The sequence below is a fragment of the Mastacembelus armatus genome, chromosome 11 (assembly GCF_900324485.2).
Source record: "Mastacembelus armatus chromosome 11, fMasArm1.2, whole genome shotgun sequence".
Classification (NCBI taxonomy): Eukaryota; Metazoa; Chordata; class Actinopteri; order Synbranchiformes; family Mastacembelidae; genus Mastacembelus; species Mastacembelus armatus.
In genome coordinates this window covers 10242869-10268039 of record NC_046643.1, presented here as the reverse complement: position 1 = coordinate 10268039, position 25171 = coordinate 10242869, and the positions used below count along the sequence as shown (strand labels likewise).

Genomic DNA, 25171 nt, shown 5'->3' with positions numbered 1-25171 from the left:
GGTCTTCCTATGCAGCATGGCGAACTTGGAGCATGCTGAAGATGACCCAAAACATGTGAAAGTTTCTGGTGAAATCCCCGAAACTCGTACCGAAGTCCGGTCAGCAGAGGTGTCCATCGCATCGGGCGCGGTCCCGTGCACGATCCCGTCGTTCGCAGCCGCCTCCGCGCTGCTTTCAGCGCCGTACTCGTGTCTGGTCATGAACACGCACCGGAGGCACGTCGCACTGCCGCCCATGTACTTGAACAAGAAGAAGACCGGGATAAGGGGGGAGCTGGAGGCCGAGCTGCTCAGGTTTTCCCAGAGGTGACAACAGACACACACACACACACACGCACACGGTTTGTTTGGTTTAACCTGACCAACACTTAGTTTGTGTAGCTGTTGTTTATGGTGTAAAGTCACACAATGTAAAATGTATGACAGAAGCATTAACAGTAACATGGATCAGGACTAGATAAAGGGGCTGCTCAATATACCGAAGACTTTGGGATACACCAATAAAAATGGACTTAGAGTAAAGAGGCTGTGTCACAGGGGCGATTCTAGGATCAGACCTTTGGGGGGGATCAGCCCCTCAGGACAATGACACTTATACAGGACCTTATGTCCAGAGGTCTGTCTGCTGACTCCATCTGACTCTGGCGCTGTCAACTAAACAACAACTTTAACATCCAGTCACAGATTTCATGATTTAATGAGAGGTATAAATTGATACATATTTATTTATAATGTTATTCTAATTAGTTAGTGTCCTTTTGACCTTACTTTCTCACCTGAACCTGGTTGTTTTATTAAAAAACAAAACAAAAACATGTATCTATCTATGGAAGTACAAATTTCCAATGTAAATATACTTTCTTGTGTAGTTACATATGTAACATGTAATTTGAGCTGCTATGATTTATTAACCATGCTTATTATAAAAGAATGATTGCAATGCTTTATAATACTGAACATTATTTCATCTCCATCTACGCTATAATGCATCAGTTTGCATCAGTTAGTTCGTAACCTGACAGGTGTGCAGCTAAGTCACCTGCTTGTTTGACAATGATTGCAAAACAAGTTAGCAAAATCTAATGTTAGTTAATAATAGGCCAAATTATTATTATTTTTTTTATGGGTGCTGAGATGAAATTTAAGTGTGCTTGAGCACCCCTAAAAACTGTTTCAAATCGCCCCTCCTGTGACATGTCATATGCTGTGCTGTATTAGTCTGGTTGTATACCATCTGGATTGTTCAACATGCTCCATTGTTTCTTGCAGTCTGAAAGGAGTGCCTTTAGCTTACGACAACATCAGGATACTGGGCCAGCAAGGAGACATTTACAACGACAGCGGCTACATCCACATGGACATAGAGGCCAACTTTATTCTCTTCCAGCCTAAAAAAGGACAAAAACTACTGGTGAGATTTACATTATTCAGTTGAGCCTCTTATCCAGCATCTTAAATTACAGCACATTTGTAGCATAGTGTCTTTGTGTGTGTCTCTAACAAGAGCAAGATTTGTTTTGCCTCAAAATTACATAAATGTGATTTTTTTTTTCCCCCCTCTGTTTAACCAGTATTGCTGACGAAAGACATTGCCAGTCCCATGCCCCAAAACATAAACATAACTTTACTTCTTGTCCCTCTGGAATTTAAGCAGATTGATGTATTTAGACTGTGTTTCTGTTCACAGGGTAAGGTGAACAAAGTAGGAGTGAGTCATGTGGGCTGCCTGGTGCATGGCTGCTTTAATGCCAGCATCCCCAAACCAAACCTGGTCACCATAGAAACATGGAGGGATGCAGGACCGAGGATCGGAGCAGAGTTGGAGTTTGAGGTGACTGCTCTGGACGCTGACACTGCTGGTGTCCTCCTGATCAGAGGACGATTGGACAGGACCAGGCAAGTGTGGTTGGAGGAGGAGTTGAGTGGAAACAAATCTGAGGCCTCTTCTTTTTTTTCTAACTTTAATAAACCTGGACTGTGTGGTTCCTTAGTCTGATTATTTTAGGAACTGGTTGAGGAATGGTTTGACATTTTTAAGATGGGGTGTTAAAACCCTTGATTAATTTTGTTTTTGTGTGTATGAATGTCAGGGTCCAAGAACTGATGGCTATCGGTGAGAGTTCAGAGTCCAACATCCCTACAGACCAACCAGATGCACCAGACACAGAACACATCCCAGAAACCACAGAGGAGTCTTCTGACAAGACCCCAAAGAAAAAGAAGAAGAAGAAAAAAGACAAAGTCAAAGAGGAAGAGAGAGAAGCGGAGCTAACACCTTCCTGCCAACAGGATGGCAACACGGCAGTAGAGCTAAACGGAACGATAGATGAAGTAAATGCCAATGAATCTGGCGAGAAGAAGAAGAAGAAAAAGAAGGAGAAGCACCTGAAAGAAGAGGAGGTTGAGCTTTCTATCATGGAGGTCCACGGGAGTGACTCCAGTGGCTACATCAGCGAGAAGCCAAGCAAAAAGAGGAAACATGAGTCTGGTAGTGATGTCACATCTGGTTTTTGTGAAGCTCCTAAACCACCAAAATCCAAGAAGAAGAGGAAGAGTGATGTTGAGAAGTTTGCCTGAAAAATTCATCATATTCTCTGTGGAAATCAGGTTAATTGTGTACTATAACTGAGGCTTTACCATCCATGTCAATGACTACTTAATATCTGATGTGCCTTAAACAGTTCAGCACAATATTAAGAGCAAGAGTCCTGTTTTGTCTGCTGAGCTCGTTGAGTCAGGAGTTCAGACATGCAAGGGAGGCAGTTTCTGCAATGACATTTGTAGGTTGTGGAAAAGCACATGAGGGGATAGATGCAGCCTGGACCCATCAGTCCTTACTCGCTTGCAATTCCCTTACACTGCCTGATGGGGGAGCAAAACTGCTTCATACATGTAGATTGAGACAAAAACACAGGAATTAAACCTTGTCAAGGTCAGCTGTTAAATAAGGGTGTGAGAGTAAAAGGGGCATGTTTTGCCTTGGAAACATGGAGTTAAATGGGACAAAAGAAACTGATGCAGGACAGCTAAACTGAATTCAAGACACTTGTTCTTTTGCCTCTTGTGCCTCTGTACTTCATAGGACCTTTTTGATGAAGGTTGCAAAGGAAAAACATTTTTACTGCCATTATCAGAGTATGCATCCTAGACATTAACAGTGCATTGATGAATTGTTTGTAGTGATTTTCTGACTTCCTTCATGGAAAGTGCTCACATAAATTTGTGTTGACTCAGAACCAAAAGAAATTAAATTTTCATCCGAACTACAAAGCTCTATATTTTGAGAACTGCTTCCATTTCTTTACTTTCTATATTATTTGGAAAGATACATGATGTACAGATAAGTAGTAACAAGATTTAATGTTTTTCATAGCAAATTCTCCCTTGTACATCCGACTCTTTAATGCCGAGCAGTGGGTGTCAAGTGATAAAGTGCTGAGAGACAGCCTAAAGATCTCCGTGTTTTCTTTACCCCCCCTTCCCTGCACACACACACACATATACACACATGCAAATCCCTGTGCCTTCCAGTGGGGAGTCTTAATTAGCTGTGAGGTGCTAAGAGTTTGAGAGCTTATCGAGAGCTGGTTAAAGAAAATAGATAAGGAGCTGCAATTACCTCATCTTCATCTGTCGCAACTGATCATATACTTGTCACTGAGATCAGCTGCAGCATTGTTGTCTCTTTAAATCTATGTTTAGCATTCACAAATGCCTTTCATGTATCCGAGCAGATAGGATAATGTCAGAGAAAATGTAAATTACAGTTGCTGTGTTGTTTTGTTTTTTTTTAACTAGCTATTACCCCCCTGCAGGTTTCAGCTGAACCAGCAAATAGCATGAAAAAAGGAGCATTTGACCACATTTTCTCTGGAAAAGGGCTACAAGCTTCAACTCATTTAACTTTTTTTTAACACAGCTTCAGACTTGATTTAATAGTAAGAAAAATAAAAGCTTTAAATTATGACATATTAACGCTTATCACACGCATGATGGATTATTAGAAAGTAAGGAATTGATAAATATTAAATTAATAGTTTTGGAAAAATCTTATTTTTTTTTGCCAAGGTATACATGAGAAACTTTACACCCCTTTTAGTAACCTCCTGTATTTACTACAGGGTTCCAAGCAGCTGATCCCGACCATGAAATAGTTTAAATTGTTATGGTAAAGACATGAGATTGTTAATCAAGCTTATCAATCGACTCTTGGCAAGAAAGTGAATATCTAATTCCAAAGATGACTGTTTCTTTGATGTATTACCAAGTTTTCTGTTGTTTTTTAATATTCTCTTACAATTTGGAAACTGAAAAGCTGATAAGTAGGTCAGTCTCTAAAGCATGAGTAAGTAACATTAGTCACGACTTATAAACTCCTTGTATACACCCATGGTGCACCAAATAAGACCTGAGTACTTCATGAACTGAGTGAAATGCAAATTCTGCTTCCAGTGGAACTATACACCTAAATTAAAGGCACACACACACATTTATACACTTTAATGTGCTTATTCTACATACATTTTAGCCTTCAGCAGAATGTCAACTAACCCTAACCCTGCAAATCTGTTTCTAGAATGACCTCGAGTTGTTCAGCCTCCTCTGCTGAACTGTGCAAACACACGAAACACTTAAAACTTATCTTAAGATAAAGACACTTAAAAACAATGATCTGAAAAGCTGATGGTTCAGTGTAATGTATCCTGCCATGACCTCCCTCTGCCTTTATCACTCTCATTTGCTCAAATTCAGCCCCAGTGCACCTCTCTTGCACCTGTACTCCCTCCCTCCATCACCACTCATTTATCTTGTCATTCGTCCTATCACTCCCTCACGCTGACTCCTTCTCTTCCCCCATCCTGTTTTCCCTCTCCTCCTCCTACTCCTACTTGTCTCCCTGATTTATAGGAAGCGGTGAGTAGTTCACACACATTCCACTTCTAACACCTCCCCTCCTGCCACTGGACTCTCATATCTAGGCATGGTCGTTCGTCTTCATGATCCTCTGATGGAAAGTAGAAGAGGAGGGTTAAAAGATGAGACAATAGGAGGAGTGTTGTTTTTGCTAAGCAGGCCAGACTATCTTTTCATGCACCTCTCTCTGTCTCTTGCTGCCTCGACAGGAGTGGTCTCTGATGTGTGTGTGTTTTTGTTAATGTGTGTGTACGCTGGATGTGCGTCTCTATCTCCTGTCAAAGTTTCCAGCCCTGTCGGCTCCAACATGAAAGAGCCCACAAAGTCTTTATGGAGAACAAACGGCGCCCTGATGCAGTGCTCCAGGTTCAGGACACACACACACAACAACCCATGCCACACACTCACTGGCTCCCTCATTCATTCACTCATGTAGACACACCACATCCACAACCCACAATCCACAAATCCCTGTCCTTGCACACCCCCATTGGCCAGGCCTAATTAGTTATGTGGTCGGCACTCTGCTCTATCCCAGAGCCCCAAATGGCAGCAGGTCATAAAACCTTAAGTGTTCCACCAGTAAGAGCTGTGCAACTGCAGTCATATATCCTCCAACACAGTCCAGACCTACTGACATCTATGAAATGACATTTTCAAAGGCTTTCATTGGAGACATTTCTGAGAGATTTTTGGCATTTCTGCTTTGCATCTCTGTTTTTTATGCTCCCTCAGGTAGGAAAATAGCTCACACTCACAAATTCAGACAAGTTTAAGCATTAAACCCTTTCTCACAACGGATTACTCTCTCCACACACACATAAATAAACACACATGCACACATGGACACACACTATTAACCCCAAAAGTAAATGTTACTAGTGATTCCCATAGTTAGTTTGTTTCCTTGGCACCCGACAACGCCCTGCCTTCGGTAACCCTGGCAGTGACAGAGGAGTGTTTCCTCTGACACAAGCAAATTGTGTTTGGACCAATTTCTATGGATGTGTGTGTTTGGCCAATTTCACAGGCTTATTAGCTGTTGAATACCTCAGGGAGTTAAAAGTGAACATGTTGATTAAACATCTGATTGAATAGAGCCACATAATAGGAAATAACTGTGTTAACTTCATACAACACCAGTGATCCTGGAGTCTGTCCTCATTTTTTCTGTGTGTGTGTGTGTCACATTGCATGTGGATCAATGTATGGATCAGTGACAATGTCAAAAATAATCAGTTTTGCTTTACTGAAATTAAATTATATTCTTTCAAGAATTTAGAAACAATGCATTTATAATTTATGTACAAAAAATAATAAAGAAATGGAGCCCAACGAAGAGCCTTGAGGAACTTTTTATGACAAAAATATGTAACGTTTTCCATACCCACTTCTAGTATGACTTGATGGCCATGGTATAGTAATTATTTTCTGCTAAATAAATAATAATAAATGTTTTCTTAAGTAAGAAAAGTACTGTACTTTTAATGTACATAAGTAGGTAGGCATAGTAGGTTTTTTAGGGTTTTATAAATGTGATACTCATTCAACACATCACATAACATTTCTTAATATTTAAATCTCATGTTGACTACAGATTTGAAATGTCTTCACATTGCTCAAATTTTGCGTTAATTGTGTGTGTTTCCTGCATTATTTGGTTGAAGTGAACTTTCTTTCCCACATATCTTATTTGGACTTTGTCATGCAGAAAGATTTTATTTTGGTGTGTCTACCTACTTGTACTTGTATGTGTGCATGAGCGCTCTGCCCTGGCCAGCCAGCCAAGTGAGATTAATAGGGCTCAGAATAATCAGGAGGTAATGGGAGGCTCATAGACGTCTAGACAGTATTCAGACCAAACCATAACTCCTACACCCAAAACCCAAGGGAAATATGGCAGGGCAAGGACAAAAGGTAAAATAAAGATTACTTAGTTGTAACATTAACTGAATGCAGCAATTATGATAGTAACATCATCCAAGGAGACAAAGCTAATAAAGAATGAGAGCAAATCATATGAGCATAGACACAAACGTGAAAGTTAACACAGTGATTTACTGTAGAACAACAAGCTAATGTAAAAAAAATAATTTTTATCATTCCCTATACCTTTGCATATAAATCGAGAGGGAAACAGAAAAGTGGAGAAGAGTAATGGCGGGAGGGGTAAGGAACACACACAGCATATCATCAGACATTCAGCCACAACCTCCCAAAACCACAGTAAAAATAAATAAGCCAAGAGGGGGAAAAAAACCTCTGGGTCTGGAAAAACTTATGTCATGTTTAGTCATGTGGCCCTACAGGACAATACCCAGGACACAACTAAATATTTTATTGTTATATTTTTATGACAGCCTTGTCAAAAGTTATAGTTAAGTTGCAGGTATATGTACAGGGAAGAGGGAAAGGTGATGAATGAAACAGGACAAAGACAGAGAGTCAGAGATGAAATAAAAGGGAAATGTGGGTGGCCACTGCTGATGATGTGTACATTAGGGCTGATTGCTGGAAAAGCACTTATAAAGTCACTTGGCAAGAAGATGAAAGAAACTCCCCTGATCAGTGAACTGTCCGCTGACTCTGGCAATTACGTGAATTTGTAATACCAAAATCTATATATGATAAAAATGTTTAAGGTCCAGAGAAAGACACTGAGTTAAAGATGCATATGGACGACAGCAGCTTTCACTGAAGGTGGTGTATCAAGCTCATGATGAACCAACTTCATGTTGAAACAGGGTAAGAGAAATACAACACTCCTATTTGTCACATAAGAGTAACTTGGAAAAGTCTAATAAATTGTTCTTGTGGTAACCAGTGCATCATGAGAAAGAATCTGTGCCACAGGTGCTACATGAGCAACTATAAAGCTTTTATATTTTATTATAGCAACATTAAATGTACGTCAGTGTTGTGTGAACATAAGAAAGACTGGGGGTTTCTTAAGTTCTGTAATTTTCCAATACAGCACCTCTGTAAAATTTGCTTGCTCTTTCACTTTGAAGCTGTATACGTAAAAGCACATTCTTTAATGTTGAAACGTTTTCTCTGTTTACTAAGAATGTGGGAAATACTGGAAATCATCAACTTCCTTTTACTGGAAAAAAGGTTGCAAAAACGTTACAAGATGGAAGAGTAAATTTATTGTGATGCCATTAGATGCTATGACTTCCAGCACTGCCTATGATCAGAAATCCAGCTGGGGAAACAAGCATTAATTCAGTTAAAAGTTATATTTTTCTTCACTGCTGTTCAGATTTTCCAATTCGCCTTCGTACTTAAGTACTTCTGGCACTGTGGTGGTGAAATGTTCTAATCTAGTATCTGAAACTGTCGTGTGTAAACATATTTTACATAAATTAAGTGTAACGAGGAAAAACAAATGGATTATAACTTACCCAAAGAAAAGCCAGACAAAGACACTTACAGTCCAGTGGCATGAGGACAGACCTACAGTGGCAAAGTGCTTATGCAGGCAACATCTACAGTATCCTCATCATCATCATCATCATTATCATTAAAAAGTGGCATCAGTCTCTCAGGCAACCCAGGCATCCCAGCATACACCAGAGAATATGACTCTTAAAACAAATGAAACATGACACCCGCAAAATACACAGTAATGGCTGGGGTGACCTGCTTTTAGAAAATAAACATGGACATTACTCAGACAGAGGGTGGGGTGGGGGTGAAGTGGAGCAAGGTGCTGACATGGGTGAGGGTGGGTGGGGCAGCCATACAATGAGATTTGTAACATGGTGGTGGAGAGTGGGAGCTAAGAGGTTGGATTAAGCAGAGGAAGGTAATTTGGAAAGGAGGAGCTGAGGGCATGCAATGGTTTGGCAGCTGGAAGGCATGGGTTTTGGAGGAAAAGAAGCAAGGAGATATATGATGTGGTAGTGGAGTTTATCCAACTTCCACACGCACGCACACAAGCATGAACTCTACCTTTCACTGGCCACCCAGCTGTGTAAACACCGCATGACTGGCTGTTGCCTAAAGTGCCAAGCCAATCAGAGGGCGAGAGTTAGAGGAAGGTGGGATAAGTCAACCAATGAGTCAGCTTCTGGGTGTGGAGAAAAGGAAGGAACCACTGAGAGATTCAGAGTGACACAATGAAGAAGAGGCTGATAGGTCAGGAGTTAAACTCATCTCCCTTACTCCCTCTGTCTCCCCTTCACTCCCTTCCTCTCTAAAATTCTCAAAATCAAAATTTTCTTTATTGGCATGACTGTCATTACATTTAGTATAGTCACAACAAGGTACAAGCTTTATAGTGTAACTATAATCATTTTGTCGAGTTTTACCTTCGTGCATATGTATGTCTATGCAGTCGATTTATAATAATTTTAGTTCTCCACTTTGACATTAGTGAAATGAGTGAAATGTTTTTGTCGCTACAGCTAAATCACGGACCTTTCACCTTTGCCAAATAGAGATGGAGCAGTGGATGTGTCATATGTAGGTGACATTAGCACATGGAAAACACAGCAAATGAGAAAACTGAGCAAAACATAGGGATATGAGAAAAGGCTTAGAAAGAAGAAGGACGAGAGAGAAGTGTCTAGTTTCAGATTTACAGTGGTAGTGGGAGAGATTTGGCTATGTTCTTACAGCACACTGAGGACAGAGCCAGAGGAGGAGCAGGAGACAGATTTACATGGTGAGAACTGCTCTGGAGCAGCACACTGGACACATACTGTTCTCTGGTGATCTCCATATTGCATGGCAAACACTTCAACATAACAGCACAGCATTAACAGATTAAAAATCCACACACAGTCACCATGTGAAATTAGTGAAATCCTATTTTCCAACACACAGGACTATAAATCTGTACTTCCCAGAACATCTGCCCCCATTAGATGATATGTGGACTCAATATACAATAGTGGTTTAGGGTGAAGATGGCCTTTCTTCTATGTGCTGTAAGGAAATGTATTGCTTAGAAGATGAACTGCAAGTGAAGGGGAATTTTCATACATTCAGATTATCTGCTATCACCAATTTCATGAAATGATCATAACAACCTTTCCTCTTCGTCCAAACATATGCAGTTTTTATTAGTCACAGTAGCGTGGTGGACCAGGGGATGGCAAAGTCTGTGGTCCGCCATTGATTATTGTCAGGACAAACAGTATTTTACATTTATGACCAAAACCCTTCAAAATTAATGACATTTCCCATCAACCCTAGTTACGTTTTCTGTTTTGTGCTAGCACACTAAATTAAGACATCCATGCATCTGTTATCTATATCGCTTTTTTCTATAAGGGCCTCAGGGGGCTGGAGCCAATCCCAGCTGCCACTGGGTGAGATGTGAGGTACACCCTGGACAGATCACCGGTCTATCGAAGGGGTGACATAGGCACAGGCAACAAGCATGTCAGCATTGTTATTGTGCTGACACTAGTTCAAAGAGCTGCTGCAGCCTGACAGACTCTCCAGTCACAGTCACGAATGAAGAAAATCCACTTGACTGAGCTGAACACTGAGACTTTATGACAAGGTTGCAGTTTCGTACTGAGGTGGTATCTGTCAATCCACCCCTGCTCACTTCCACAAGCATTTAGTTACACCACAACCTATTATTAATTTCACTCTGTGGAACCAATAATAACACAGCAGCGGAGGAAAAGGGTCATTGCGAGTGCCTGTGTGAAAATCTGTCCTGTGCGTCTCCACTCAGCCAAAAACTGGGATAAACCCCTGTAGGTGTGTGTGCGCGCCTCTGTCTCTCCATGTGTTTGTGTGTCTCTTTTGGGGTTTTACTCATGGATGTATTAAGGTTTTACTCCTTATTTAAGACCAATATTTACCCAGCAGCCCCAGGGTGAGATTACCTCATATTCTCCCGCCCAGCTGTGCTTTCTCAGCGTTTCCATGACAACCAGAGGAATGTCCCATCATGTTTATCTGCCTGCCAGGAAAACAGAGAGGAGAGGGGAAGAAGAAGCGGAGAGGGAGATGGAGAAGATACACACTGGTTGTAGTGTGTATACAAGACAGACACTCTTGTGTATATGGAATAATCACAAAGGAATGTATAAAGCACTTCAAATAGCAAAAAAACACTGAGTTACTGTTTGCATTTATTTATTTTGAAGACTACATGAAGACTAATTACTTGCAGTAACACCTTTATCTGCCCCCTTTAACATGTCTAAGTATAATATGTTTAATACTGTTAATATGATCACAAACCTAGTTTCATTTCTGTAATGCTCAACGTTTGCATTTTTTGTGGTATTTGGAACAGTTCGTCATCATGAGCGAGCTCAATAACCAGACGCTACTCTGGAAGAGAAAACTCACTGATCCTTGAACCACAAAACTTGCGTAAGATATTTGACCCCAAACCAACTAAAACTCTGAAGACCATTTCTTTTCTGGGCAATTACTGAATTTGTGTATATTTGTGTATATTCAATAATGCGATAAAAGAATCTGCGTTAGTTTTCTTAGTCTAAATGCCTCATTAGAGTTAAGCATGGTGGTAGAGAGCGGGAGCAAATAAGGCCAGAGGTAAATGATAGCACTCAAGTTTTTCTGATTTTGACACCACCACTATCATTATCGTCATTAGGGATAAAATAATAGTAATGGTCTCACTCATGTGAAGTGAGAGAGCGAGCACTCACAAGGACTGAAGCCCTCAGTTGTACCAGTGTCACTGTGGACTCTGTCCTGCCATGGGAACGGACAGTTATTTGCTTTAATTTGCAACAGAAAAGCTTGTGGTGTGTAGTGACTGTTAGGGAATGTTCTATTTGGTCTTCTCCTGGCCTGTTTAAGTGATAAAAGTGTCATTATTTAGCTTCTGAAGCACAAGGGACAGTGCAAACAAGACTGTATGACCCTCTGTCAAGAGCCTCCGTTCTTCAGAAGCTCATTAAGGGCCTCCAGGAGGACATCGCATCAATTGGTGGGGCCCTCCAGTTTCCTCTCTGTCTTTTTAAGCCTCTTTCCTCGGATTCAACGCACTCACCATCCGACTAACATCAGAAATTGACTCAATTTAGAGATTGAGAGGCCATAAAAGATGTCTCGCTGTGAGATGGCATAGACGACTTATTAAAACAGCAGGAAAGGCCCTTGGAGTTGAGCCAAATAGGATCTCACCCTGTCGTGCTCTGCCCGGATTTGGAAACCTTTGGATTTACTTGTCGAGATGCGCTCCTGCTCTGGTCTCTGCGTCCGGTGAAAGAGTTTAGACAGTCTTCAAAGCTTTGATTGGCGCCAGTTTTTGCGCTTCACTGAATAGCAGACAAATAAAAGTCACATAGGCTGTTCTGTGAAACTGGAGTTGGAGACGGAATATGGAGATGCAAGGCCGCTTGGTGGACTCCACGTTAATAAATTTTGTCAATGACATCAACCTAATGGAGTTTCCGCAAAGGTGTGCTTTAGGGCCAAAACAGCAGGTGGATGATAGCGCGTCCAGTCCGAACAACCAGACGCTGTTGAACGACTCATCCTGGAGGCGGGACCAGGAAAACGACGTGAGCGCAGTGGAGCTCAGCAACGAGCATCTGGTGATGGGCTCACCGAGGTTCTACAGCCGCGGGGGACACGGGCACATCAAGTCCAAGCGGAGAAGGATCATCACTATGGTCCAAAGGCAAGCGGCCAATGTGAGGGAAAGAAAGAGGATGTTTAGCCTGAACGAAGCTTTCGATGAACTGAGGAGGAAAGTTCCCACATTCGCCTATGAGAAGAGACTGTCCCGCATCGAGACGCTGCGCCTGGCCATCGTCTACATCTCCTTCATGACGGACCTGCTGGAGAACACCTGAGACACCAAAGACCAAAATGAACTTTATTCCATGGAGACTCGACTGAACACTCACTTGACACACAGGAATGAGTTGAAATTCAATATTTATCATCTTTATTCAAATCTAATAACTACACAGCAGTTTTTAAAGAAATGACAACATGCTCCTATTTTTTATTAAATTATTAGACATAAGCTGAGAACAGTCTCCACTAGAAATATTTCATTCAAAATATGTTGCTTATTGTTACTAAAAATGATCATTTGCTCTGCCATACAGCGACAAAGAAAGAACAGAAAATTCAGACTTATTATGACCAAATGTACAGGATTATATGTTTTATGACCAAAACGCATTCATGTTGTAGTATGAAACTGTAACATTAACGCAACCCAGAATATAAAAGTAGGAGTCTAAAGTATGTGGTGAAAAAAATACAAGACAGAAGCTTCAGGTGTGTTTTTTCAGTACCTTGGAGAGCGACGCAGCCGCTCGCCTCACCTGTCGGGTCACAGACACTAAACAGGTGTGTTAACAATGACAGCTGGAGTCTTAATCCAAAAGGAAATGAAGGTAAATAAGGCGGATTTGATGGACCTTGAAATCAAGTCTGCCACGTGGAATTTAGGTTCAAATGCAGCAGATTTGAATCGCAAATCCAAGGCTCACCACATGTCGCTGGATTTTATCTTTGGCACTGAGGTGTGAATTGAGTAAGATGAGACAAGCTGCGCAGAGACTGACTATTTAACAGATCAGCACAGTCCCAGACTGAAGGATGAAAGATAGATGTGCAGGCCCGAAAGGCGCATGTGGCGGTGCATCCTTATAAAAAGGGACTGTAGGCCTGCTGTGGCCTTTCTCTCATCAGAGGTGAGGCCTCCCGGTGGGTAGTTCACACCGAAGGCCACCTCCACAAATCTCCAAATGTAGTTTTAGTCACATATCGGGATATTTCTGCTGGATTTTGGCATCATATCGCGGTAGACCACAGAGTTGGGTGGTCACGTGTGGATGTTAAGCTTTTTATGTGCGCTTTTTCTCGCTCCCCCCAGTCCATCTCTATCAGCTCTGCTGTTTGCCTTTCATCCAGCCGTACACCGCCTTCAGCGACCCCGCTGTGCGCACGGATCCGCCCTAAGAGCTCCCTGGGACGGCTCCTCTTTTAAACCTGAGCCGCGGTGTCGAGATCCCCGTGGGGGTGAGACCCATTTAAGCGCATACCTCAACGCGGGGCCGCTGACGGGAAAATAAACACCTCGGTCTGCTTATACGAGCACAGACCTCCTGCTGTGACAACCTCCTGTGTTTCAGTAGGTCTGATATTTTTCACCGCCAGCACTGCTCCATCTCAAGCAGTGTCTGGATTTGTACAGGGAGACTTGACAGACAACAGGCTTGAGAAGGAATTTTTGCTCTCTGTGTTCTGTGTTTTGATTTATTTGGATTGGGGAATAGGCCTACATAAGTACTATTTCCGCGCATGTTGTCATATGGCAACCACTTAAAAAAAAAAAAAGATTTGGGTTGAAGTATTTTATGAGCAGACTGCAAATCAAACTCTTTGCAGCAAGAGTTGACTTTAGAAACCAAAACCAAACAAATTAAGAAATTGTTTATGAGAACTATAGTAAGACACCAGGATTTGTTTGGGCATAAGATTTTTGACATTTCTTGTCAGAGTTGATTTTATAGATTGTTACAGAAATTTCAGTTGCTATGTTTAGTGCACAATTTCGCACATATGATTCAACAGCACCACACAATCGTGTGTAAAGGAGCCTGCATATTTTCAGCTATTCCTAATATTATAGCAAGTCCTCTCCTTCTCCCGCAGTATTATGTTACACCCCTCCTCACCCAATCACAGCGCTCCCCCAAATCCTCCTGCCCGCTCCTATAAGAGCCCCGGTCGTCCCAGTCTGGCAGCCACCTCTCTCTCTCCGTGGCGCATGAGATTTACCGTAATACCAGCCAACACCCCAGAGTAGGCCACACTTCATATTACCTGTCCTGTTTGTTGATGTTGTAATTAATTCAGTGGATTCGGGTCAGAGGGTTGCAACGGTCCTACGGAAGACAGAAAAGATTTGGAAAAGACGATGCGGGAAGAGGACTCCTCCCCGATGGACAGTGCGGGGAACAGCGAGGAGGAAACCGAGCGTCAGCTGCCCAGGAGAGGCGCGCGAAAGCGGCGGGCAGCAAGAAGGAGCGCGGAGGAGGAAGAGGAGGGAGAAGTAGAGAGTCTGACTCCAGGGAAGAAGAAATGCAAAAAGACCTGCGATGGTGAAGGCGGTAGTGCAGGCAGCGGCGGCAGCGAGGCCAGCAGCAGCCCTGCGCGCTCGTTTGACGACCTACAGACGCAGCGCGTGATGGCCAACATCCGCGAGCGGCAACGGACACAGTCGCTCAACGAGGCATTCACATCATTGCGTAAGATCATTCCCACCTTACCGTCAGACAAGCTAAGCAAGATCCAGACGCTCAAGCTGGCGGCCCGGTACATAGACTTCCTGTGCCAAGTTCTGCAAAGCGATGAGCTGGATGCGCGAGGGACCAGCTGCAGCTACGTGGCGCACGAGCGCCTGAGCTACGCCTTTTCGGTATGGAGGATGGGGGGCGCGTGGTCCTTGTCTACTACGTCCCACTAGCGGGAGTGCTGTGGATGAGACAACACGGTAGGCCGAGCTCCTTTCACTTTTCATCCTGCATGGAAGCACCCTGTGCCAAAATGTTACCATACGCATTTTACGCACCGCATCAAGACAAAAACTCAAAGTAACATAGCCCTAACGTTTCAATATGAATATTTTGTCTGAAATACAAAAATACTATATGATCCACTAAGCCAGATTACTTTTTGTTGAAAGGGGTGCAAGTCTCCACAGACTGTACAAGTTGCACACGTTATTTTGTGGCGTGGACTTCACCATCTACTTAATTTCGATATGTAACCTATTTTTGTAACAGATTTGTAGTTTCTTAAAAAATTCTATAACAAAATTAAGTTTGGGGTTTTCACGGGAAAAAAAATATTATTATAAGTGTGTTGATAATTTTCCACATTGGTCAAACCCAGGTTGCTTCACCCCAAATAAAAATGTATTAACACTAGCTTGAACAAAAATTCACTTCCATTAATTGATATTTTCCTTAATCAAAATATTATTTCCTTCACAGATTATCCAGACTGAGAAACCAGTGGATCAGGCCAACCCTTCAGATAGACTGAAACAGGCCAAACACTGTGCTTCAGGCCTCAGAGGCGGGCTTTTCATATTTCCCTTTGCATGGACTGTAACGTTTGCAAGGGAGCACTTAGGGCAGACTGGATGGACATGAAGAAAGAAAAACCACTGCGACTATGAATGTTGTAAAAACAAAACGGGCTCTGAGGAACTGCTTTGTTTTGAAAAATGAGAGAGAGAAAGAGAGAGAAAAGAACTTTTCATTCCATATTCCCTGTGACCCTGTTTCACAGACATGAAGTATTTTGTATTTATTTTTCTACACAGGTTTGAAGTTCATTTTCCCCTCTCAAATAAAAGTTATTTATTTTTGGGATATCACAGAATGCTGAATGGATCTCAAGTCTGTGCATTTGGAGTTTTGTAAATGTTTGCTAATATCTTGAATAAAAAAGGGAAAGTATCTTTCATATTATTCAGTTGTTTGGGTATGTATTCACTGAAGGTAAAAAAAATAAGGACATAATCTGAGGATGAATAATAAACTGATAAATGCCATGAGGGAAGTTACTTTAACATTCACATTGTTTTCAATATCAACATTTTTTTTGAAACAAACACATTTTCATATTTTCCATAGTCTGAGTACTGTACGTCAAGGCAGAGTTTATTTTCATAGGTTGTTGCTGAATCCTCAGTTAACTAAACCACCAGTGGGTGGTGGGGGGCAGGAGTTGGTTTCAAAGGAAAACATCTCATACCCCTGGCTTATTCTGGAGTGATTTCTGGGACTTAGGGATCTGGGAAAGCCATAATTAGCTGGTGGTGTGTTTGAATGTGGAGCTGTGGGAGGGATGCACGATATTCCCAGGTGTCCTCCAAACCACAGGTCATCATGGGAGTCCCCCACAGGTGCTACAGCGGCTACCCCTAACAGCTTTGACAGATAATCAGCATGGACATGGCTCATAATGTAGGCTGGTTAGACTGTGTAATTACAGATATTTGCAAATCTGATGTAAATGAATGAGAAAAGGATGTAACAAATAAAATTAGTTCTTATATGGGATTATTACTGGCTGTTTAGACATCGTCTCTTAATTAGAGGTCTTTGGATCACAAGCACAGAAAATAAATCTTAAGCAAAATGAAAATAGCCCATTCACTTATTTGCACACAAAAATATCTCAATAGCTACTACAAATAAAAACAGTGTTTGAACTAAATATATATTCTAGATGTGGCTAGATTAGATCAGGACTAGAGGATTGTATGGGACCTGTGCTGCATTTTCCTGCCTAAAGGTAAAAGTTTCCATTCCTTAACTGTCACTAATGTTCTGTAATAAAGTTTTAAAGACTATGTCACGATAAAATTTGTTAAGTATTGCAGGAGAACTACAGTATTATCAGCTGGAAAATCAGGGATGAAAGATACGAAGTTCAATGCAAACTCTCTAAAATGCATTCCACATCTCTCTATATGGCTACTGAGGGATGATTAGAGGAGCATTACTCTGTTGTTGCTTCACGGGTTGCGTGCAAAAGGTAAAGCCATCAGCTCTGACCCGAGGCCCTCACCAGCCACTGGGGGGAATCGATTCCCACCCTTAGATCACTGTGGCCATGTTATCTTAAACTTGAGGCTGTTGCTCTGACATAAAGGAATGTCACCTCTGAGGCTTCAAAACACACATGCACACACAGACACACACACACACAAACACACACATATAGGTTATACACACACAATTTCTCACGCCTACCAAACAGGGAAATACATTCCACAGAGGGAGAGAGAGACAGAGTGGGAAAAGGGCTCCTCCATCTCGGCTCCTGCCTCCCCCTTTGATGTCGAAGGTAATGGGATGACCGCTTGTTATCAGTGTGAAGGCATCTGGCTCTCTGGATTTTAAGGGTGCTATGATTTATAGACTCTTTGATCACTGACACTCACACTCAAAGACACTCTCTCCCTCTCATTAATCACCGTTTATATCTTTTTGCTTTATACTTGTAGTCCCTAAACTGATCTAAAAGTCAAAGGTGCAGGCCTGTTTGTGTTTTCATAAAGCCAGGAGCTATAAATCTTGGTACAAATGCATTTTGCTCCACATTGATAGTAAGACAAGACTGCAGTTCGTTTGGTTGTTTAAGAACCCCAGCAGAGGCCGACCTGTCTCTTTTTACTTCTTTCAGCTTTGTGTCTCTCATGCTTCCATCTCTCTCTCTGAAGTTCCCCATTACAGGTTAACAAGCGCTGGTTTACATTAACCCTCAATGCCACTAAAAGACTAGAGGGTGAGAGGAAGTCAGGCTGAGACAGATACACACACACACACACACACACACACACACACACAAACACACAGACAGACGCACACAGGGAAAAGAGACTAGATTTAAATGTCTGGTTCCCATTAGAGCTAATTATCTGTTTAATCTCAACCTGAAAACGTTAGAGAGTGTGTATGTGTAAGTGTGTGTGTGTGTGTGTGCATGTGTGTTGATCATGATTGTGGTTACCTATGTTTCTGTGCGGACAGTCTGGAAACTGAAATGAAATATTGCTTTTCAGATAACTCAAACCCATTGCCTCCACTCATCCCTGGTGGAACAAACTCTGACAGTAAACATGCTCTAGTGCAGATGCTGATTTATTATTAGCTGACAGCAACAATGCTGACTATATTTATGCCAGGGATTAATGCAAGGAACATAAAGGTTTAATGGTCCCCAATCTAAAGTTTTATTTTTACGTCATCCATCATGTCAAATATCCTCCAACATCCTATGGATGTCAGTGTGAGAAGTTGGGGTTCAGTTAATCCATTTGATTTTATGCTTTATAGATGGACATTATGTGTATACACAGAGGCACATTCAGAAACTACATTTGAAAATCAAAAACTATCTCTTTGAGTTCATATTTACATTTATTGTGAGAGTGGTGCATCGTTTTCAGGCTGAACTGGCTGTTTGTGGATTATTTTAAAACGGCTCACCATTACATGCACATGACAATCGGATTATATATCATAAGAAATACCGTGGAAGCGTTTTGCCTTGTGTGGCTGTGGAGGTGGTTTCCAAAGTCTGACAAAGTAACTGATAGTAGCATTAGTGTTTTTATAGCCTGGGCTTGAAATCTATTTTTTTTATTAGAAGCTTGAGTTGTACTTGTTTTAAGCAATAAATAAATAAGTATGAAATAATAAGGGGAGAAATAAAGGGGTGTCTTGTGCTTTTTAAAGAGTAATGTTCTACAGAGCCTGTGGTTCTGCAAAAGCAAGCAGGAAGAGAGTGACAGAGAAGTGACACAGAGGAAGTCAGGGTAGACTCCTAATTGGCAGCCAAGTAACATAATGAGGAGTCACACACACATTCCCTGAGGTCGGTGCCAGCAGCACCCATCATTCTTGATCTGTGACCTCTCAATCTGACCCTGTCCCCTGACTACAGTGACCCCCAGCTGGACCACGAGCCTCTACATTCACCTCCACAAAATGACCACTCAGTTCACTAATACTTCTCAGATGGATGGGCAGTGGAGAGCAGAGGAGACGAGGGACGGATTATGGAGGAGAACGGGGCAGGAAGGACGATGTCAGATTGTGGGGGTGAGTTTGAAAATGACCGAGCTGATAAAGTGAGAAAAAGAGGAAGAGAACCCAAGAAAAGGGAGCAGGAAGACGGGAACAAACGTATATGAGTCTTCTCAGCATTCCTGCCTGGAGCTGTTTATCTTGCAGATTGAGTTAAGCACAAGCATCTTATAACTCTCCACATACCAGACAATATCACAGTGGCCCCGCTTTACGAACATAAACATAGGCGCTTTATCAAAGACAGGCACGGTTCATTCAAACACATAGACTCTTTCTCCTTAACCTAATTTACTTCATCCTACACAAAGTTCCTTTATTGGATTTAAGCTGTTTTAAAGTCTAATTTTGACTGAAAATGGGGAACTTTAGGGAGTCTATTGATGAAGGTTAAAGAGGTTTTCTTCATGTTTATCTTACAAAACCATACCGGTCTCTTATCATGTATAAATCTATGGACTATCAGTGTGGAAAATCCCCCGGTCACGCACAACACACCGAGTGTTATTTCCACAGAGAGAGGGCATTGTTTGACTCAACATAAGACCATTCACAATGATGGGGGTGTGTTTTTCAATGGGGAAATGTATGTTTCTTTCTTGTTTAGATCCATCTAACACACACACACACACACACACACACACACACACACACACACACACACACACACACATGCACACACAGTGAGTGTTCACATTGTATTATATAAGGTTTTCAAGCTTTTCTCTGTTGAAAGCAATAACCAGAGCACAGCCATAGTTTACTGATGTTCTGAGGGCCCCTGTCAAAAGCAAGTAGGCACACACACACACACACACACACACACACACACACACACACAAAAGGTAAAGTGAGGGATGACTTGGCAGTTAGAGCGACTTCCAGCCTCAATGTTGTCTAAGGGGAGCTGACCTGGGAGAGAAACAGACGTTGAAATCAGCAGCCTTCCCACTGGTGTTCACTGTGGGGTGGTCTCTCTCTCGCTCCCTCTCTCTTTCTCAAACCTTCTTTCTTTCATTTCTCCCTTCTCTCATTACTTCGAGGTGGTCCATTTCTGTCTTCTCACTCTCTCTCCCCCTTTTTCCGTCCCAAACCTCCCTCTACCTCTCCTCCTCCTCTTCATTACATTTGCTTCTTTTATCTGTCGTATAATCTCCCTCGCTCTGTTTAATATTTCCCCATCTCTCATTTCCTCTTTTCCTTCCAGCTCTCTCCTTTTCTCCTTTTTTTGTTTATCTCCACACACACAAATACAAAACACTCATCAGGCCTCATTATTTGCTCAGTGCTGCTCGCCAACACAAAAAAAAAAAAAAAAAAGAGACGAAAGCCATGCTGAGACAAACAGAAAGGTGCCGGGACTGTAAGAAAACAAAGTCTTGCTGATCCAGTGATTATCGCTGGCCACCATATTTCTAAATCAGTATGTGTGTCTTTTTTTTTTTTACTTTGCAAAAGGTTTCATGTTATATTTGCTTTTCTGACTGTTGTTTTGCTGCCTGCATCTCCCTTTCTTCTGCATATCAGAAATATCAGAAAGTGTTGGTTGTGTAATTTTATAAGCTTGGTGTTCGGTGTCTGAAACATTTGCATGTTTTTTTCAGGTCCTGTAAACCAGGCCTAAATGCCCCATAATACTTTTCCCCTGGCTTCCTGGTAAGGTTAGTGCCAAGTCACACACAGACACACACACACAAACGAGACACATAGGAACCCAACAGGAAAAGTGTAAAATAACACCACCTACTTAAAAAAGAGGCAAAAGGTCTTAAGGAGACCAAAAGCACAAATAAATGTAAGGGTGTGTGTGAATTTCCAACAAGTCTCAAGAAATCATATGCCATGATTACTACAGGGCATAGGTGTGTGTGTGTGTGTGTGTGTGTGTGTGTGTGTGTGTGTGAGAGAGAGAGAGAGAGAGAGAGAAAGAGAGAGAGAGTACTTGCATGTGGGACAGTTATAAATAGTTGGATCATCTGGAGTACATTAGAGGTACAGTGTTTAAGTGAACAGGTCCGTTACCTGCAGCCACAGAAACCTCAGAACAGACACTGCCAAGCCCCACACTGGTCTCTTTCTCCCTCCCTCTCTCTCTGTCTCTCTCTCTCTCAGACACACAGGCGCACACATATACACACACACACACACACACACACACTAAGCTAAAACAAGGCACCAAATAAACAGACAGGTTAGGCATGTAAGACAAAGGGGGACACACAGCCTGACTGTGGCAATTCCTGCTGCACTGCAAGTTTGTTAGAATTTATTTTTGTTATAATTATAACAATAGTTTTAGTTTAATGGGAAGAAAAACATTGTGTATTTGGCTTAGAACTGGCCAAACATATGAGCAGCACCTGCATGCACAGATGTACAGATCCTCATTCTGCTTTTCTCTCACACACAAATACTGTTAGTGTGGAGATGTATACACTAAAATAATACTAGTTTCACTGGTTTCATTTCAAAGTGAGTAAAAACCTAAATTTGCTATTAAAACCATTATTATCCTATGCTATCTTAATCCTTTGTCATATGGACATTCATTTACATTGCATTATATCTGCTATCTGCAGAGGTTTGGGAATGGGAATTTTTACCTGTAAGTTTAAATGTACTGCTTACTATTCTCATATACAAGTCTCAAACAGAGTCTCAAACAGATTTAAAATCTTGTAGAAGGTCCAGATTTTTCTGCATCTCCTTTCTAAGTATGCCACAAACCTAAGACCCCAAAATCAGGAGTTGGTGAAGGAAGTGGACCCTCCCCCCACAGCACATTTACACTCACACACACACACTGAAACCTGAACCTCAGGAAGTGGTCCTGTGCAGCATCATGTCAGGGCAGACAAATTATTCACCATTTGAAAAATGCACCTTTTTCGCCTCTGCTATATTTTCCTTCTCCCACTCTGCTCCGTTCTTGTCTTTTTTTCTTCATTAAAGTTTTCTTTTCAGGCCCTCCAGGGAGGAACAGTCAAGGAGACAAAAAGCTCTGCTACCTGCGTTATCTCAAAATGAGCTGCTGCTGTGGCTGCACAGGCCCCCAGATTCTGGGAAATATTCTTCCCTGGTGTTCCCTGAAGACTTGTGGTATTCCTGCCCACAGTATCCACACAATACTTTTGTGGAATTTTCTAAATAGATGAAAAGCAGGTTTATTTGAACTCTTTTGAAAAGTGAAACATAGATGGTCCTTATCTCAGTGTGGTGGTATTATTTCACTGTGTAAACTTTACTGATGAAGGCTGATGAAGAGCATTTTAGTTTTATGAGGATGAATAAACAATAAAAAACACCTGGTTTAACACATAATGTGGGTCATTAACACTGTAAATCCCTTTTCCAAAGCCCTTGCCAGCAACTTCCAAACTTCAAAGCAACAGTCAAAATGGGATGATCCTTGTATATTCAGAAATATGTATTACAATAATATTTGATGTATGAATTGATAGTTAGGACAAGATGTCTTAATGCGTACATGAGAAATTTGCCTGCATTTTCTTGCCAAAAAACTGAAGTGTGACTAATCCGATGAAACAGAGTCACAGCATGCTCTTTGTACTTTTATATTTTTTTTTACATTCATTTTTTTATTTGACGTTTATTTACCAGGTAAAATGAGTTATATTATGGCCCTGTGATGGACTGGTGACCTGTCCAGGGTGTACCCCTCCTTTTCACCCATAGAGAGCTGGGATAGGTTCCAGCAGATCCCTGTGAACCCAATTAGGAATAAGTGGGTGTAGATAATGGATGGATGGATGGATGGATGGATGGGTTATATTACGCTGGATGGCCATTTCTCTGCTGTGAATGAGATGTGGCAATCAGTGCTCTGATACGTGAGTTTCCAAAGAAACATAAGATAACTGCATTTATGCAGTACTTTTTTAGCTGGGCTGTAATGACCAGGAGGAACATCAGAAACCAACAAGGAAACATCTACTTGAATCTAAGCAGAAATATTTCCAATTGAAACTAAGTTTATTTCAGCTTGAAAGTCCTATTTTTCTATCTGCTTACATCTGTGTATTTTTTTTCTTGTATGAATAATATGTTGTGCCTAGTGTGCAACATTCCTGGGAGCTTTCTGCAGAGCATTTTGGGGTTTGCTCTCTGTGATGAAGAGTTATTTGGCTTGTTATTCTGTCTTTTTTCAAACCCCATGTCTATTTTTTCTGAGAAGTATTTTCCCCACAAGGACAGTAAACTTTCGAACTTAAGTTGCGCATGTGTGACAACAATTACTACCGGACCACAGGATTGTGCACACAGCACTAGGATCACACAGCTGTTGTTGAACACCAATACATATCTACTCTCATCCTCCCACCAAGACTGTGATTGTGTGCATTATACTGAGGGTGGAGAGTAGATAGGTTGTGTTAAGTGGAGTTTGCATGAACAGCAGCCAAACACACTTTCCCCTCAGGCGAGAGGTCAAACGGACAATTGAGGGCAAATACACACACACACACACACACACACACACACACACATGCACACTCAATATCATGCATGTACTCACATACCCACAAATTGTCGATTCTGAAGAAGACATCTTGCCCAATCAGTACCCACAATGCCTTGGGCTACTTGGCCCACTGGCCCACCCTGGTGACCCTTGTACCCGTGGTGATTAGATATTGGGAGCCCTCATCTGCAAACATTTAGCTAATGTCACCCCTAATATAACTTGTGTCACCCTGCCACCACAGGCTCAGTAGCAACACGGACACAAACGTGTAGCTGAGGACACACACAATAATCCATATGGTAGAAACTTGTAACACTGGTGCATTTGTGATGCAAAATCTAAAAATCTTTTGACTCAGACCCAAGGTAGCTTTAAAAGTTTATAGTTTCCTCCTTGACAGAAAACAATGACTGAGTTCAGTTTGAACTCAAATTACTTCAGCACATGCCCCAGTGCTCCACTGTCCATCTCCAAACACTTTCTTTTTGCCAAAATTGACTTCTTTGTTGAAACAATGATGCAACATGAATGTACTCCTATTTTTAGAATAGTTCATAATTTATAATGATACTTTATCTATATATCTGTGTTTATCAAAAGATCCTCACATACATATACTAATTTGCAATGCACCACTCATAAAGGAAGGCTGTTCTTTTAGATAAAAAAAAAAATTAACATTTTTGCAAAAGTGAAGTTTCCAGCCAATCAATAAAATACATACCTATATCTTGCATTTCCTTTGTCACTAAATTACTATTGGCCATCACATTCCAGATCACGACCTTTGAACTATGACACACCGTCCTCCTCCTCCAGGCCAGACCATCATAGACGCCATGCCTCAGGTCATTCACTGGCTTACTAAACAGAGCAAGAGAGTGTCTTACGTCAATGGCTCTTTTAAATGACAAATGAATTTTGATTTGTTAAGCAACTTGCTTAACATATGGTCATCCAACATTTTTTGATAATGTATTTATCTCTATTATGTCTAATAACAATTACATAAAAAATGAATCTTATTTTTCACCACATTAGATGCACTGTCCCACTAAAGGATCTGCACATGGACTTTTTGAAGAATGTCTTTCTCAGTAGGGGCAGATGAGAAAGTAAGACAAACACTAAGATCACCTGTAGCTCACTGAGGTGAGAAGCGTCAAAAAAGAAGAAATAAATGCTGTAATATGCA

The 25171-nt window shown here is 41.5% G+C and overlaps 3 protein-coding genes across 3 annotated transcripts; all 3 read left to right on the top strand.

The window, feature by feature from the left end:
- polr1f (RNA polymerase I subunit F) lies at nucleotides 1-3274 on the top strand. Its single transcript, XM_026301221.1, has 4 exons — nucleotides 1-306; nucleotides 1270-1411; nucleotides 1688-1896; nucleotides 2091-3274. The coding sequence occupies exons 1-4, from the start codon at nucleotides 17-19 to the stop codon at nucleotides 2575-2577; spliced, it is 1128 nt and encodes a 375-aa protein (XP_026157006.1). The 5' UTR covers nucleotides 1-16; the 3' UTR covers nucleotides 2578-3274.
- An 8965-nt stretch (nucleotides 3275-12239) lies between these two features.
- Nucleotides 12240-12716, top strand: LOC113126414 (fer3-like protein). The gene has a single exon (XM_026300413.1). It carries the CDS (start codon nucleotides 12240-12242, stop codon nucleotides 12714-12716), a length of 477 nt encoding a protein of 158 aa, XP_026156198.1.
- A 1931-nt stretch (nucleotides 12717-14647) lies between these two features.
- On the top strand, nucleotides 14648-16354 carry twist1a (twist family bHLH transcription factor 1a). Its single transcript, XM_026300412.1, has 2 exons — nucleotides 14648-15376; nucleotides 15879-16354. The coding sequence occupies exon 1, from the start codon at nucleotides 14801-14803 to the stop codon at nucleotides 15347-15349; it is 549 nt and encodes a 182-aa protein (XP_026156197.1). The 5' UTR covers nucleotides 14648-14800; the 3' UTR covers nucleotides 15350-15376; nucleotides 15879-16354.
- The last annotated feature ends 8817 nt before the right edge of the window (nucleotides 16355-25171 follow it).